General features: G+C 35.9%; 1 protein-coding gene across 2 annotated transcripts in view; it reads left to right on the top strand.

Annotated features, from left to right (window-relative positions):
* BRD1 (bromodomain containing 1) overlaps positions 1–15667 on the top strand; it is a 59882-nt gene that overhangs the window by 23014 nt on the left and 21201 nt on the right. For both annotated transcript variants that reach the window (XM_009318764.1, XM_009318765.1), the window contains exons 4-7: positions 2848–2976; positions 3810–4122; positions 4908–5168; positions 8423–8911. In XM_009318764.1, coding sequence (XP_009317039.1) covers positions 2848–2976; positions 3810–4122; positions 4908–5168; positions 8423–8911 — 1192 coding nt within the window. The remainder of the gene's footprint in view (positions 1–2847; positions 2977–3809; positions 4123–4907; positions 5169–8422; positions 8912–15667) is intronic.

Below are 15667 nucleotides of genomic sequence, written 5' to 3'. Positions count from 1 at the left end.
TTGTTGAACCTCATGAGGTTCACACAGGCCCACTTCTCAAGCTTGTCCAGGTCCCTCTGGATGGCATCCCGTCCCTCAGGCGTGTCAACCAGACTACTCAGCTTGGTGTCATCTGCAAACTTGCTGAGGGTGCACTTGATCCCACTGTCTATGTCATTGATGAAGATATTAAACAGTATTGGTCCCGATACGGACCCCTGTGGGACACCACTTGTCACCAGTCTCCATCTGGACATTGAGCTGTTTACTACTCTCCGGATGCGACCATCCAACCAATTCCATATCCACTGAATAGTCCATCCATCAAATCCCTCTCTCTCCAATTTAGAGAGAAGGATGTTGTGGGGCATCGTGTCAAAGGCCTTACAAAGTCCAGATAGATGACATCAGTAGCACTTCCCTTGTCCACTGATGTAGTCACTCCATCATAGAAGGCCACTAGGTTGGTCAGGCAGGACTTGCCCTTGGTGAAGCCATGCTGGCTGTCTCGAATCACCTCCCTGTCCTCCATGTGCCTTAGCATAGCTTCCAGGAGGATCTGTTCCATGATCTTCCCAGGCACAGAGGTGAGGCTGGCAGGTCAGTAGTTCCCAGGGTCCTCCTTTCCACCCTTTTTAAAAATGGGTGCAATGTTTCCCTCTTGCCAGCCACCAAGGACTTCACCTGCCACAACTTTTCAAATATCATGGAGAATGGCTTGGCAACTATGTCAGCCAATTCCCTCAGGACTCTGGGATGCATCTGGTCAGGTCCCATAGACTTATGTATGTTCAGGTTCCTCAGGTGGTCACGAACCTGATCTTCTCTTACAGTGAGAGGAACTTTGCTCCTCCAGTCCCCATCTTGCAGTCCATCCACTCGAGGGGTGTGGGAAGAGAGGTTGCCAGTGAAGACTGAGGCAAAAAAGCTGTTGAGTACCTCAGCCTTCTCCTTGTCTGTTGTTACCAGTTTGCCAGTCTTGCTCATCGGGGTGGGGGTTGGGGGGGTGGTACACTTTCTTTGACCTTCCTTTTCTGGTTAACATACCTGTAGAAGCCCTTCTTATTATTCTTTGCATCCCTTGCCAAGTCCAGCTCCAGCCGTGCCTTGGCCTTCCTGACCCCATCCCTACACAACTGGGCAGGGTCCCTATACTTTTCCCAGGATACCTGTCCCTGCTTCCACTGCCTGTGTATTTCTTTCCTGCCCTTTAGTTTGACCAGCAGGTCTTGACTCATCTGTGCTGGTCTCTTGCCTTCCTGTCCTGATTTCTTACACTTGAGGATCGAGAGCTCTTGCGCTCTATGTAAGGCATCCTTAAAGATTTGCCAGCTCTGTTCTGCTCCCTTGTCCCTGAGGGCGGTTTCCCAGGGGGTCCTATTGACTAACTCCTTGAACAGCTGGAAGTTTGCTTTCCTAAAATTCAGGGTCCTGACTTTACTCTTCGCCTGACCCGTGTCCCTCAGGACTGTGATCATCCACCAGCGCTCCACCAGTGCATGATCACTGCAGCCCAGGCTGCCTCCAATCCTGATGTCTCCAGTTAGCTCACTTGTGTTGGTGACAAACAGGTCCAGTATTGCATCCCCGCTGGTAGGGCTGTCTTATTACCTGGCTTAAGAAATTATCCTCAATGCATTCTAGGAGTCTGCTGGATTGCCTACAGCTCAATGTGCTACTTTTCCAGCAGATGTCGGGGTGCTTGAAGTCCCCCAGCAGGACGAGAGCCTGCAAGCGCTCTGCCTCCTGTAGCTGGAGTAAGAATAGGCTCCCCTTGATCAGGCAGCCTGTAGTAGACACCAACCACAAGGTTCCCTTTGTTGCCTCGGTCTCTAATTCTTACCCATAAGCTTTCAACTTGCTCATGGCTATTCTTCAGAGACAGCTCTTCACAATCTATCCATTTCTTGATGTAGAGGGCAACCCCTCCGCCCCTCCTTCCTTGCCTATCCCTTCTGAACAGCTTGTAGCCATCAATAGCAACACTCCAGTCATGAGGTTCGTCCCACTAAGTTTCAGTAATGGCAACTAGATCGTAGCTTTCTAGCAGCATGGTGGCTTCCAACTCCTCCTGTTTGTTGCCCACGCTGCATGGACTGGTGTAGAGAAATTATTTAACAAGCCATTCTGTTAGACTTGCAAAGACAATTGGTTTCTGAAGAACTGTAGAAAACTTGTTCTCTTCAGGTTTTCCCAATACATGTGCCTATATTTTCTCTTTCAATGTTGATAACTCTTTAAATGGCCTGAAAATAAAACTATAGAGGAGTTGTAACGTCAAAAATAATGAAAATTCTGAAGGATGATAAAGTATTTGAAGACGTTGTTGATTCTGTTTTATTAAATTATTTTCTTGGACTTCACATAGAACATTGTCTTCAAAATTACTCTTTGTTTTGGTCTTATGTAGCCTGTAAATGTTCATCAAATTCTCTTTTTACACTTTGAACACAGCAGTACAACTGAAATTTAATTTTAAGCATGTTAGTTTTAATTTCTTCTTATTTTTGCATTGTTGGCAAAATATGAAGCTGTTCTTGTGTAACATCTCTTCAAAGAAAAGAAATACAGTTATAAAATGGAACAAAATAAATTTGTAAGTAAAATACAGATTTGAGTTCTGAGAAGCTGGAGTTGAAGTTTAGTCTACAATGAAGGGATGAGAATGATTTTTCTTACATTTTCAGCTGATGACTTTATATGTCAGACAAATGCCAACTGATGATATTGAAAGTAGCATTGAACGCATTTACTTAAAGTATATTTATGTTGTGTTTCATACCTAAAGTACTTTACTATTGCTGCAAAACAACTTTAAAACAGTATCTTAATGAAAAATGCTCAATTGGATCATCATTACTTCTTTAGGTCAAGATTGAACAGGTTGCTATGGAACTTCAACTTACTCCATTCACAGTACTTTTGCGATCAGTTCTAGATCAGCTGCAGGAAAAGGATTCTGCTCGTATATTTGCTCAGCCAGTGAACCTTAAAGAGGTATGTTTTAAGCTGTATTTCCTTACGTTTAGATATGACTTGGTGGCACTTAAAGTGCAAGAAAGAAATCATTGCATGCAGAGTTGGGACCAGCGTTAGCTTTTAATCTCTATTCTGATAATTTACATTATCAGTTATGACTTACTGCTATGAAAGTCTATTTATACTCATGTGCCAAGATAATTTCTGGGAAATACTTGTATGTACATGTGTACATATTGATCTTTTGCAATAAGATTATTTGATAAAGCAAACTCGAAGGGTGTCTTAAAAATTGAAATGTGGATACTGTGTTATTACCTGCAGGTGAAATTCCTTTTCATTCAGTGGGAAACCATTTAAACCTAAAGAGTGTGTGTGTGTGTGTGTGCATACATACATATACAATACATTTATACATGTGTATAAATAACATGTAGACCGTATACATGTCTATATAAATTGTGTATATATACGAGTGTGCATATACTACATACACATGTATATATTATACATATGTGTTCGTATGTATAAATACATATATTTATAAGTATGCGTATGCATACACGTATAATATGTACATAAAAACACAGAATTCTAAAAAGATGTAGTTTCAACATCTGTTAGTAGAGCTCCAACTTGTTACCTAAGATGCAGAATCCTGTAATATGTAAACTTCAGTTGGCATGCAAACATTTGCAATATCAAGATGAGCAATTCTAAGCCACGTTTTGAAGTTCTTGATTTGAGGTGTTACAAAGTATGTTAGAAAATGTGGATCAGTTAATAGCTAATGTTACTTTGTCTGTAATAAGATAACTTTACCCATTCGTGTTTTAAATATTTATTCAAAGGTTCCAGACTATTTGGATCATATTAAACATCCTATGGATTTCTCTACCATGCGAAAACGGTTAGATGCTCAAGGCTATAAAAACCTCAGTGAGTTTGAAGAAGACTTCAATCTTATCATAGATAACTGTATGAAATACAATGCAAAAGACACAATATTTTATAGAGCTGCAGTGCGGTTAAGAGATCAAGGAGGTGTAGTTCTCAGGCAAGCTAGGCGAGATGCTGAAGGAATTGGTTATAATAATGAAACTGGAATGCACTTACCTGAACGGCCTAAACTTGAGTCACCCCAGCCTTTCTCTTGGGAAGATGGTAAGATGTTTTTGGATTATTTTTAAAAGTTGCATTTTTCATTACACACAGTGTGTACATTCCATACAGATGTTTAAGTTTGTTACTGTTCAGTTTGTTGACTAGATTCCCCCCCATTAAAAACATTGCTTGAAAGATTCAAGTGTTTCTATTCTACTAGATCTGTCGTTAGGAAACAGTGTTAGCTAGATTCTGATTTTGACAATGCCAGGGCCTAATTTAAGATACATTAAAAAGGTTTTTAAATTGAGGACTTTTTCACATGATTGTATATGCTTGTAAATCATGCAAAATAACTACCAGTGCGCATAATCTTCAGCACATTCTTAAATAACCTACTGAATTAAAAAACGAAGCGTGTTTGTAATACTAGGAATGAAAATTACTTCTTTTGACATACATACCAGTTTTCTGAGGATTTGGCAGTAAAGGAGAACAATTAACACGTTTCTTTTATAACCATAATCTTGCCCTTCTCTTTGACAATAACAAAATCATCTATTACGGTGGGAAGGATTAATTATGTCTTCCTTCTGACCTTTTATTTCTTTGCTCTACTACTTAGTTTTCTTGAGCAAAATGCTGATCAAGAAGAATGTTAATTATATAGTAGGAATTCATTTCAACATTTCTTCACTGGTAACAGTGAAGCTACTAAGACTGATCTAAGTAGCTTTTTCATGACATTTTTTAATTCTGGCAAGTGAATTTTATTTTTTTTCCTCCTGTTGGTATTATTATTCTGGGAAATATTCTGGGAAACGCTAACACATTTTCAATTTCAGTGGATAGGTTACTGAATCCTGCAAACAGAGCGCATATGTCCTTGGAAGAACAGCTGAGAGAGTTGCTAGAAAAACTTGATCTCACCTGTGCAATGAAATCCAGTGGGTCAAGGAGCAAAAGAGCAAAGCTGTTAAAGAAAGAAATCAGCATTATTCGCAACAAACTAAGTCAGCAACACAACCAAGCTCCTCAAATAGAATCAGGTATTGGAAGTTTTGAAGAAGAAAGTGCAGCATTAGAACAAGATGGAGAAGAAGAAGGTAAGATTTTTAAACTATGTTTCAATCAGTACTGTTCTGAACCTCTTCAGTCAGGTGCTTTAATCATGTGAATTAAAGAATAAATGAATATCATATTTAATTTTTAAATGGACAAACAGCCACTTAATCACAACAAATATTTTAAGAATACGAGAATTATCTTTTTAAACAAAACCTCCCTCCATTATTTTTCACAGTAGCAAGGCTTTTTAAAAATTTAGGTGTTAAGAAATAAAAGTACAATCAATCTCATAAGAAAAGGAATCAGAAATGCCTGAGTGAAAAACATCTTTGTACTTTCAGAAATCCACTTAAATGCCAAAATATGTATTGGGGATCATGTGAGCCTAGGTCACTGGTGCTGAAAACTCTGGCCATTGTACTGTTTTTTGTAGCTTTTTTTATTCTCTACTCCAGACTCTGGGGAGGGTGGAGGGTAGGTTTGGGTTGGTTTCTTGTTTTGTTTTGATTTTGTTGGGTGTTTTGTTTTGTTTTAAACAAAGCTAACTATTGATAGGACTTAACAAACTTCATGTTGTACAATCAAGTCAGCCATATCTAACCAGCCCTTCCCCTTGCGCTTCTCTTCCTCCTCAAAACGTTGGTCTCAGAACTGCATCTACATTTGGCTAATTCCCATTGATTTCAATGAGAGCAATATACTAGAAAGACCTAACTTTATATTTCAGTTGAATGTCCTATTGCTTTTTTAGCTTTTAAATCAGTTACTGAGGTCTTTATTGCTCATTTTTAAATGATGCAAAGAAAATCTAGTCTCTCTTAAAAAAAAAAAAGCTCTATTGAGTTTGTTTCACGATCAGCTCTTCTCTAAAAAGCTAACCTATTTTTCTTTAGGAGAGTTAGAGAGTTTCATTTTGAATAAGTACATTGAATGGGAGGAGGAAAGAGCTCAAGGAAAAGTGGAAGCATGGTTATAAATAAAACAGTCTGTGTCTGGTGCAGCTTGATGCTCTCAACATTTTTGAAAGGTGAAGTCAATAACATGACTGTCCTTAACTGCCATTCAAACAGCAACTTGGTGTTTATTTCTTAGTGTGACTAAGACAGTGCTTTTCAAACATACAACTTGCTTGAGATTTGAACAATGGTAGAAAAAGTGTATGTGAATCAGTATGCTTGTTCTGAGGCTGTTAAGTATTCTTAATGTTTAATGATTTGGGGGGGGGGTGTCTTTTTAATCTTCAAGTAATGATCCTACTGAATATAGTTCTTCAGGAATGTAGTTTCTGGCAGATAATGAATACACTAACTCTTTTTACTTGTAGCTTAACATTTTTATGACACAGCCTTTCACTGCAGCTGTTGTGGAAAAAATAGTCCAAAAGTGAGCAGTAGCTGTTTTCTTATATTTACAGTACGTTTTTTAAAAAAAACAATGAAGAGCATGATCCAGAGTTGATTGGCATTATTGTTACAATTCTGATCTAGTGAAGAGTAATAGTCATTAGTTCAAATTTCAATTCTGAAATGGAAGGTACTTAAGAGAGGAGTAAAGAAAACAAGTTGCCAAAAAGAAAGATGAGGGAAGTAGTAGTATCCTGTGTCCAGGATCTCTACAGGAGCTGACTTTAGAAGAGCTGTGAATTACCCCCTTGCAATTCTGTTTTCAGTTTCTGATCATGTGAAAAATATGGTACCAGAATGACACCATGAAGTTTAGGTTTTAGTGTCTAAATAGTTTCCAAGTGTTTTCCTGTGCTTAAATCTTTTTGTGAATATTTTCTAATTAATTGTAAGAAAATCAGAACTTATTCACAAAGAACAGTCACCTTGGACACTCTAAAGTACAGGCTTTTTTAATTGGTGGTACTTTAAATGTGCTTATTTGGCTGTTAATTTCATTCTAAATGTCTTCCTGAAATATTATTTACCAATTCTAATACTTGTATGCCTTCAAAGGATGTGAGCATAGTCACACTTTATTTTAACAATATATTTTTAATATGAACTATGCTATTGTTTGATTAAACCTTAAACAATGGGGCATAGATTTTTCTGCACTTAGAAGTCATTGATTTCCAAGTAAGCATTGCTGAGCCAAAACCAAAACAATATAGAGATAATATTTAATCCACTACAGATACAGGGCTTAAACCTTTGGGTTTTTACACCTTTTTTTTCAGGTGACATAGAAAAATTAACTAAATTTTAAAATTTCATGTGATAGCATAAATATTACGTTAGTCTCATACAGTTACTATAGAATAAGCATCTTCTTTCTTCTTACTAATTTATATTTTACAAGATTCTTTTGGAAGCTAGAAAGAAGGTTTTTAACATCTTTTTGAATTGATAATTATGGGTTAGGAAGTCGTCCTACTTGTATTTGGGAATGCTGCAACAGTAGAGTGTTGTTTTGTTCCCCCCCCCCCATCACTTGGGATGAAAAATTGAAACTAGTTTTATACACTCATAGTTATATCTCCATTGTCTTTTCCCAGCATGGAATTACTGCAATTGACTTGCACATGATCATGTTAAAAAAAAAAAAGGGGGGGGGGGGAATGGTAGAGGGTGGTTTTTCTGATTGCTCCTATTAAGTCTGTATTGTCAAGTGTGTATTTGCCAACTAGTGGCTACTCAAGCTGCAAGATTTTGGGGTGGTGTTTTGTTTTTTCTCCCCCCCACCCCCCTTTTTTTTTTTCTTTTTGATAGATAAAACTTCTAGACACAACTGTAAAACAACTTTGCAAATCTTGCTTTTCTGTAAATTTTATAAAACATTTTAGCTCACTCTACTAGATGAGGCTACAAATACTTTTTATTTTTTAAATGCTCATCTGATAAAATTTATCTTAGGCAGGTAAGGTGAATATCGATAAGGTGAAATACATAAAAATGTGTATTATCAAAAATTTTACTTGAATGGCAGTATAATTGCATTTAACAGATAATCATCCACCACCCCAACTTTCTATTTAAAAAAATAGTTTTCTTAGTTTTTAGTTAATGAAACTAACATAACTGCATGACAAGTAAAAAGTATTTATCCAGGTGTAAATTGTTAACACCAACTATAAACGCCTACTTTTCTATCCCTGTTACATTCCCAACATAAAAGTAGGAACTACTAACTAGGACAGATTGTTGCTAGACAAGGTTTGTTTTTAAAATGTTATGCTTTGTTTCCAAACAACAGTTTATTTGGTGGGCTGCACATTTATAGTGAGTTTTATAATAGACTTTATAACTACAGGTTTTCAAAAATCACACTCTATTTATAATTTTTTCAGGAGATAAATCTCCCCCTAAACTTGAACCATCAGATGCATTACCTCTTCCTTCAAACTTGGAGACTAATTCAGAACCACCAACCCTCAAACCAGTAGAACTCAATCCAGAGCAGAGTAAGCTTTACAAAAGAGTAAAATTTGATAATGAATTATATAGCACTTCCATTCAGAAAGAAATAAATGGACACACTCCAGAACACTTACTTGACAGTAATCTCAATGAGTCGACTGTTTCTGCTGTAGCTGAGTCATCAACTGATGTAAACAGACGTACATCCATTCTCTTCTGCAAATCGAAAAGTATAAGCCCCCAAAAGTCTGCAAAGAACACTGAAACCCAGCCAACTTCTCCACAGCTAGGGACCAAAACCTTTTTGTCTGTAGTCCTTCCAAGGTTGGAGACACTTCTGCACCCAAGGAAAAGATCAAGGAGTGCATGTGGAGATTCTGAGGTTGATGATGAGTCCCCTGTAAAGCGCTTGGATACAGGTAAATGTTACAAAACTTATTTGAATGGATGCATCTCGAAAGTTAACATACCTGTTATTTTTTTGACATACATGTAATTGTTAATCTTCAGATTTTAGCACTTGAACAGTTTTTCCTCATAGTTGAGTAATTATAGTTCAGAAAATTACTGATTTGTTTTTGTGTTGGCCCTATACAATTAGACTTAGTGAACCAAGTTTTACTTTTTCAGTTTTCACTTTAGCAATGGGATCTTCAAGTTTACGTGTATGGGTGGGTGATTTTTTTTTTTTAAGTTGTTTTCTATTTCCTTTTGTTGCAACCAATAGGAAAGGTGAATCAGCTGCTTTTTTGGAAACTCCCTGTTAAATTACATGGAATCTTCGTATATGGTGCCAAAACTAGAACTCTCATAAGGAGGAGCATGGAAAATACATGTTCCGTGTATGACTTCATTTTGCTGTAGTGTTACTCCAAGCATATTTTCACATTATGAAACTGATGACTGTGTATGAGGTGCTTTGTATACCCATGTATTTTATGGAAGTGTTAAAATCCCAAAGTATAATGACACTTCCTGTGTTTCTTTTCTTTAGTCTGTGCACTTTAAATAAATAAAGTTGAAGAATCTAAGTGTAAGATTATGCTCTTAATGAGACTTCTCTAAAGAACATTAAAAAAAAGAAAGTCATCTTGCTACACTGGTGCAGTACAGTTGAAGACATTAATTACACCTTTTCTTAGCGAACTGTAGTTCTGTTTATTGAAGAAGTTTGAATAAAACCCTCTTTGAGGAAGAACAGCAGCATAAGGAAATTACTTAAGTATATTTCCTTAACATTATCCATGGCCATTGCTATGGCTTTTATATTACCTTTGAAATAAATAGTCTGTTTCATTGTCATGTTGATAACCCATATGTAGGTATGAAAACAGCATGTGGTTTCTTGTGTCTTTGAATGAAAGATAGAGGAATTTAATTTGAACATTTATTGTGAAGATGTGCTCCAAAAGCTGTTTGTGTTTTTTGTGGGGGATTTTTTTGTGTTTTGAAGGGGGAGGAGGGTTGGTTGGTTGGGTTTTTTTTGTTCAGGATTTTTTGGGGGATTTTTTTTGTTTGTTTGTTTTAATAATTAAGTGAGGAGGAAAATTATTCTAATGCTGGAATCATAGCATAAGAAAATGATAAGTAAGATAAGGGGGGTGGGGGGGTCTTTTTGTTTATATTTTTGTTTCTTTGTTTCACCTCTTTGGAAAGCCCCAGTTTCCATTCCTTTTCATAACAGCTTGGAAAGAGCACGTGTGTTTGATCTGGTACTTTAGTTCTGAAGTAGGAATCATGTGAAGGTAGTATGATGATAGAAGTGAGTTAATCTTCATTAATGATGCAAATAGCTTTGGTTTCCACATATTCCAATTTACCAGTCTTTAATCTAGATAATTTCATTATGTACCTTTATACAGATTGCATTTTATCACACGCACAGTGAATCACTTTGTGCTAGCTCACACCAGGAATTAGTACTAATTCCTTGAAATTTTTATCTTAAACATTGTGAATTGTTTCTTTGGGGGAAAAATGTTTTTATTATATAGGAAAACTGACTTAATTCTCGACCGAAAAAAAAACCCTACCAGATTTCTGAATACATTTAAAATCTGACATTTTGTTCCTTTTCTGTCTGTGGAGTTAGGTGTACGTGGAGCAAATATGCTTTTGATTATCTTCAAAACAAAACAAACAACCCAAACAATTATGGATAGTTTCTTTTAATTTTAGTACTCTTCCCATTTCAGAATTTCTACTTGTTGGGTTTTTTTTTTTTTTATGTAATATGTAGGCTAGTAACAGGAGTAAAATCCAAAAGGTTAAAAGATTTTTTTTTTTAATTTTTAAATAAAATTCTGTAGCTTCTTCCTGAAGCTAATGAAGATATGCACAGAATTAAATTTATGTAGAACTACTACTTAGGGGGCATTTATATTTAAACTTTTTATTTGTTTGCTCAAGAAGAGACTGTGAATGTGAATTGAAATGTTTTAACCAAATTAAATTCACCTGAAGGTGTTATAGTTATTCTTTAATAGTATGTGGTTTTTTAAGCATATATGGTTCGTAGAGATGTGTCAGCTTATCAAACCTTACTCCTGTGATTCTTTTTCCATTTGCAACCAAAAATTTTGCTTTCACGTTGGAGATTTTATTCCTCATGTTATTTTTCAAACTTGTGTCTCCACACTAATTTAAGCAATTTGCAATTGGCAGCTATTTTGAGCTACGCTACGGTGCAGCAGGAAACCAGCACAAACCTCAGATGCTTTCTAAGATTTAAAACCAGTTGAATTGTTTTACTTTTGTGTATGCAAGCTGGTGTCGATTCATGCAGATGGCTGTGTTGTGATAAAAATAAATGAGATCATGTATACAGTAATATAACTCTTTTTTTTTTCTATTTGGATATTTTTCACAAAATTTTAATTTCATGCTGCTGGTAAAAAATGTTTTTATTCAAAAGATTTCAGCAGACATGAGCCTTTCCCTCCAAAGCCATACCGTGATAGAAGAGGCATGCTTCAGGCTTCTTACATGCGTTCTTGTGAGTTAGCAACTTCATGAGCAATCACTATAGTTGAAAATGAATTATTATTGCACAGTTTTCTTTGACTGGTATGAATGTTAAATATCCTCAATTCTAGTCGATATAGGAAAAAGTCGTTAAAAAGGACTTTGCTTAATATACAAAGCAGTCAGATTTTTAAGTGGTCGAGAGCTGCACTGTCACACCTCTTTTTTTCTTCCTTACCTATTCATAACCAATGTGGGGGTTTTGCCGTTACTTAAGGATGCTTTGTTGTTTTGTCCCTCACCTTACTCGGTCTCCTCCATGTTTCCCCCTTTCATGTCACTCATATGTATTCTTATATGAAGAAGTTCAAAGGAAGACTCTAAAGCTTGCCTAGTTAAGTAAAACCACACCTACTTTGTCTGATGTTTCATTATTCTCAGAGACTGCCTTTTATTATGCTCTCTTGAATTACATTTGTGGTTGGTGTGCTTGCCAGTTTCAAGAAAGACACATACAGGATCCATTGGCACACTACTTTGTAAGTATGGTGTCCCATATGTTGTTGGTTTTCATACACGAAATAATTATTGAAATACTAGCTTTTTTCAGAAATAGGGGACTATTGCACAACATGACTTAACCTTTGAAGAGGACTGAAAGCAGTTCACTTTAATACTCTGACCTCCCTTTATATGTGAATCTTTGTTTAAAAAATATGAAGCAATAGTGTAATGTAACCTTACATTTTAATTTCATAGTGTTCTACTAGGGCATTATCGCTTACATATATAGCACATCTTTCTCCATAGTTGCTGTGTGGAAACTAAACAACTACATAGTGGAGAGATGCATTTAAAAATTTCCTATGTGTACTTGATGTATCTTGGTTTTGCTTCCTACGGTCTCTAGCAATTTCGAAAAGAAGATAGGTTGTTTTACTTAGGAAATTTTGGTCACATCAGAGATTGATGTATGATTCTTGAAGTTCAGGCATGTCAGATCTTAACTGCGACAAGTTCAATGACCTTTTCAAAATGTTCCATTGTATACTTAGCTTGCTCTTTTGTTACAAAGATTAATCCTTTTCGTCAGGAAATCAGTTGGTGCAGTTATTACATCTGAGAAAAATAAAGCTGATCAGTGGATAGAAGGTAGATTTTACTGACTGTTTAAAAATTTGCCTCTATCAGTTGTGTATTGGAAAGATAAACTCCTGGAACAAATGACTTTTAAGATACTTTTCGAGCATTATAAAATGCTAGACTACGTTCATATTAAATTCTCATGTTGTTCTTGGTTTTATCAGTCACCTTTAAGCTTTCATAAATTTAGGATAGTAATTCACAGTTACTGTGTTGGTACCCTCTATTTTAATTAGAAACTAAGTATTTAGAATATACTATCCTAAAGCAATTACTTTACTTTATCATAGAATTAGGATTGCAAATAGCGATTATTATAGTGCAGTATGTTGGTTTTCTGTTATTTCTTGGCTAGATAGCAATAATAGAAAATTTCGGTGAAACGTATCATTTACTTAGTATTCTTCTTGCTTCCAGCTACACAGATTTTCTCAAGGCACTGAAACAGATGTAAACAAATATTTATAACATGGATCACTGAATTACAGTATTTAACACAGTAAAAAGCACAAGGTTTTTCTGGGGGCGGCGGAATTTATCATTTCTTAATATATACTTTGCATGCAGTTGTCAGTGTACAACAAACATAATTATACTTTATTAAATCTAATAGTAAATGTTGGGCTGACTTTGTTTCTGCCCAATCACTACAAAATGTTTGACAGCACTTAAGAACTGTCTGCAAGTAACTTGTATGTGAATTCCACTTGCATTTGATATAATTTAATATTGTAGTGGTGACCACTTTTACTTAATTTTATTTGGTGTGATAAGGACAGAGATTATATCTGAGGTAAAATGGAACACAGGTTATTTTTTTTGAATTCTTCAATACTTGATTTCTAAGAAATCTTTGGTTCTTTGGAGCACAGGCCAATTTGATTAAAAGTTGAGCTTCATATGTGCAGCATTCAATTACCATTCTGTAAATGGAAGAAATGAAAGTAAAACGTGTATCTAAGAATATAACTTACGTCCTTTAAGTAAATGACAAACTAAACTAGAGGTTGCTCAGTGAAAAAACAAATTGGCATAATTACTCATCTGTTAACATAGACAGGAGTGATAGTGCATACATATATTAATGAGTAAAATGCAGTAATTTGACTACATTTTACTCATGAATTGACTAAATCTACCGACATATCCAGAGTCCTTACACTTTGAATTAAAACTATTCTTTTTTCTTTTTTTTTTCTTCAGATGCATAGCAATTGTTTCCTGTGAAATTTAGTTATTTAAGCACTTAGCGATGTCCAAAGACTTCAGCTGCCTGCCTTCAGGAAGCTTCAAAACATAAAACATTTTAAGACTTACATGCAAACAAACAAAGCATTTGAGATTGTGAAGGCCTAAAAGGAATTATCCCCTGGCTTGTTAAATTTGTCAGTGTAGAGACATGGGGACAACCAACAGGAGCTCGACTGCTGAGTTGTCAGGATAAAACCAGGCTGCAGAGCAGGCCATAAGTATCAAAGAGGCTGAGAAAGTGAAGTTTGACTAGAACACTACCAAAATTATTTGGGGAGGATGCTAATGCATTTTTGCTTGGTTTTGACAATTTTTTTTCTTTGTTTGGGTTTTTTGTTTTGGTTTTTTTTTAATGGGATGATAGGCCACTGAGAAACTTTGACCATTTGCTAAGAAAATCAGGCAAATTAAGGAGAGCAATTTGAAAAAACTGAATGCTGCATTTCTTTATCTGTATTTGGCCCGCTCAAGCTTTAGACAGGGATTCTGGCAGCCCTACTAAAATTTTTGCAAATTTAATTTCTGGAAGAATTTTGAGAAATAGGAGAGGATTTTTGTAATACATGTGGAATAGAATAAGTGCATAAGGCAGAAAGAGGGGGAAAGAAACTATTTTATACCAGTCAACAATTGCAATGACATTTAAGAGAATAAATGTTCCTTTTGGTTTTATTTCGTCTGAAGAATGATATTATTAACTTCCTCACCATTAAAAATCCTTTGCTTATTTCTTGATTTATGTTACTAGAATAGAGGGAATTTTGAGCAACATAGTCAAGAACAGTGGGGCTTGATGAACAACTAGATAAATCGGGGTTTTGTCCTTTTTCAAGGCTTGTGAAGTGTGTGCATGCATAAGTTACAATATGCATTAATATTTTAGAAATTTTTCTTGGGTCTTAAACCTGATAATTTCTTCGAAAGTACTATCTTTTGGGTTATTTTTAAGATATTAATTATTAGCACCCAACTTAAAATTGGTGTGTTTTCTAAGATCAGTATAACTGAATCTTCTGTAATAATAAAAAAATATTTCTAGATGCCCTTCTGTTTTTCTTGATGCTGTAGGAGTTGTGGAACCTTTTACTGTATTCTGGCATTTCATTTTTTTAATGCTTAGCTCATTTCTTGGCTCAGCTTTAGCTTTCTAAAAAATAAAATGGCTTAGTCCCCTGTGTGCTTCATCTGTGGCATTTAACACTAATTCTTCTGTGTGGTGCCGATGGTAAACAGAGAACTGTGGGATTTATTGAAGGTATTAAAAAAAAAAATAGTGAATTTGGAGATCCACACTATGCTTATAAATTAAGAACACACTTGCCATGGTGTTGGGGCTTAGTATAGATGGCCTACCTTCAAATTCACAGGCTTAGATATCTTGAAGTCCCTTGTATCAAGTACATAAGGTACCAGAGTTGATCAGATTACCATTATATTTGACCTGTTTGGAACATCATAGAATCATAGAATAGTTTGGGTTGGAAGGGACCTTTAAAGGTCATCTAGTCCAACCCCCACATACTCAGGTCTGATTTAAGAGCTGGATGGTCGTAAAAATTAATCCAATGACTCCAACAGTAACTTTGGGCACTGAACCTGGAAGTCAAAAATACGTGTGACTTAGGGCTTGTTCTTCTGTGAGTGGAGAGAGGGGGAGACAGTTTCCACGGTATGACTGACTGCAAGATTAATGTCTCTCAGAAAAGGTTAGTGTGGGGGTTTGTTCATGTTTTCTTTTTTTTTTTCCTTTCCCCTTTTTTCCCCCTAGATGAGAATAGATTATGTAGTTATATGTGTAGAGGGAGGTCCTCCATAAA

The sequence above is a fragment of the Pygoscelis adeliae genome, unplaced genomic scaffold (assembly GCF_000699105.1).
Source record: "Pygoscelis adeliae isolate BGI_AS28 unplaced genomic scaffold, ASM69910v1 Scaffold12, whole genome shotgun sequence".
Classification (NCBI taxonomy): Eukaryota; Metazoa; Chordata; class Aves; order Sphenisciformes; family Spheniscidae; genus Pygoscelis; species Pygoscelis adeliae.
Note: the sequence above shows the minus strand (reverse complement) of the source record. Positions and strands in the feature narration are given on the sequence as shown.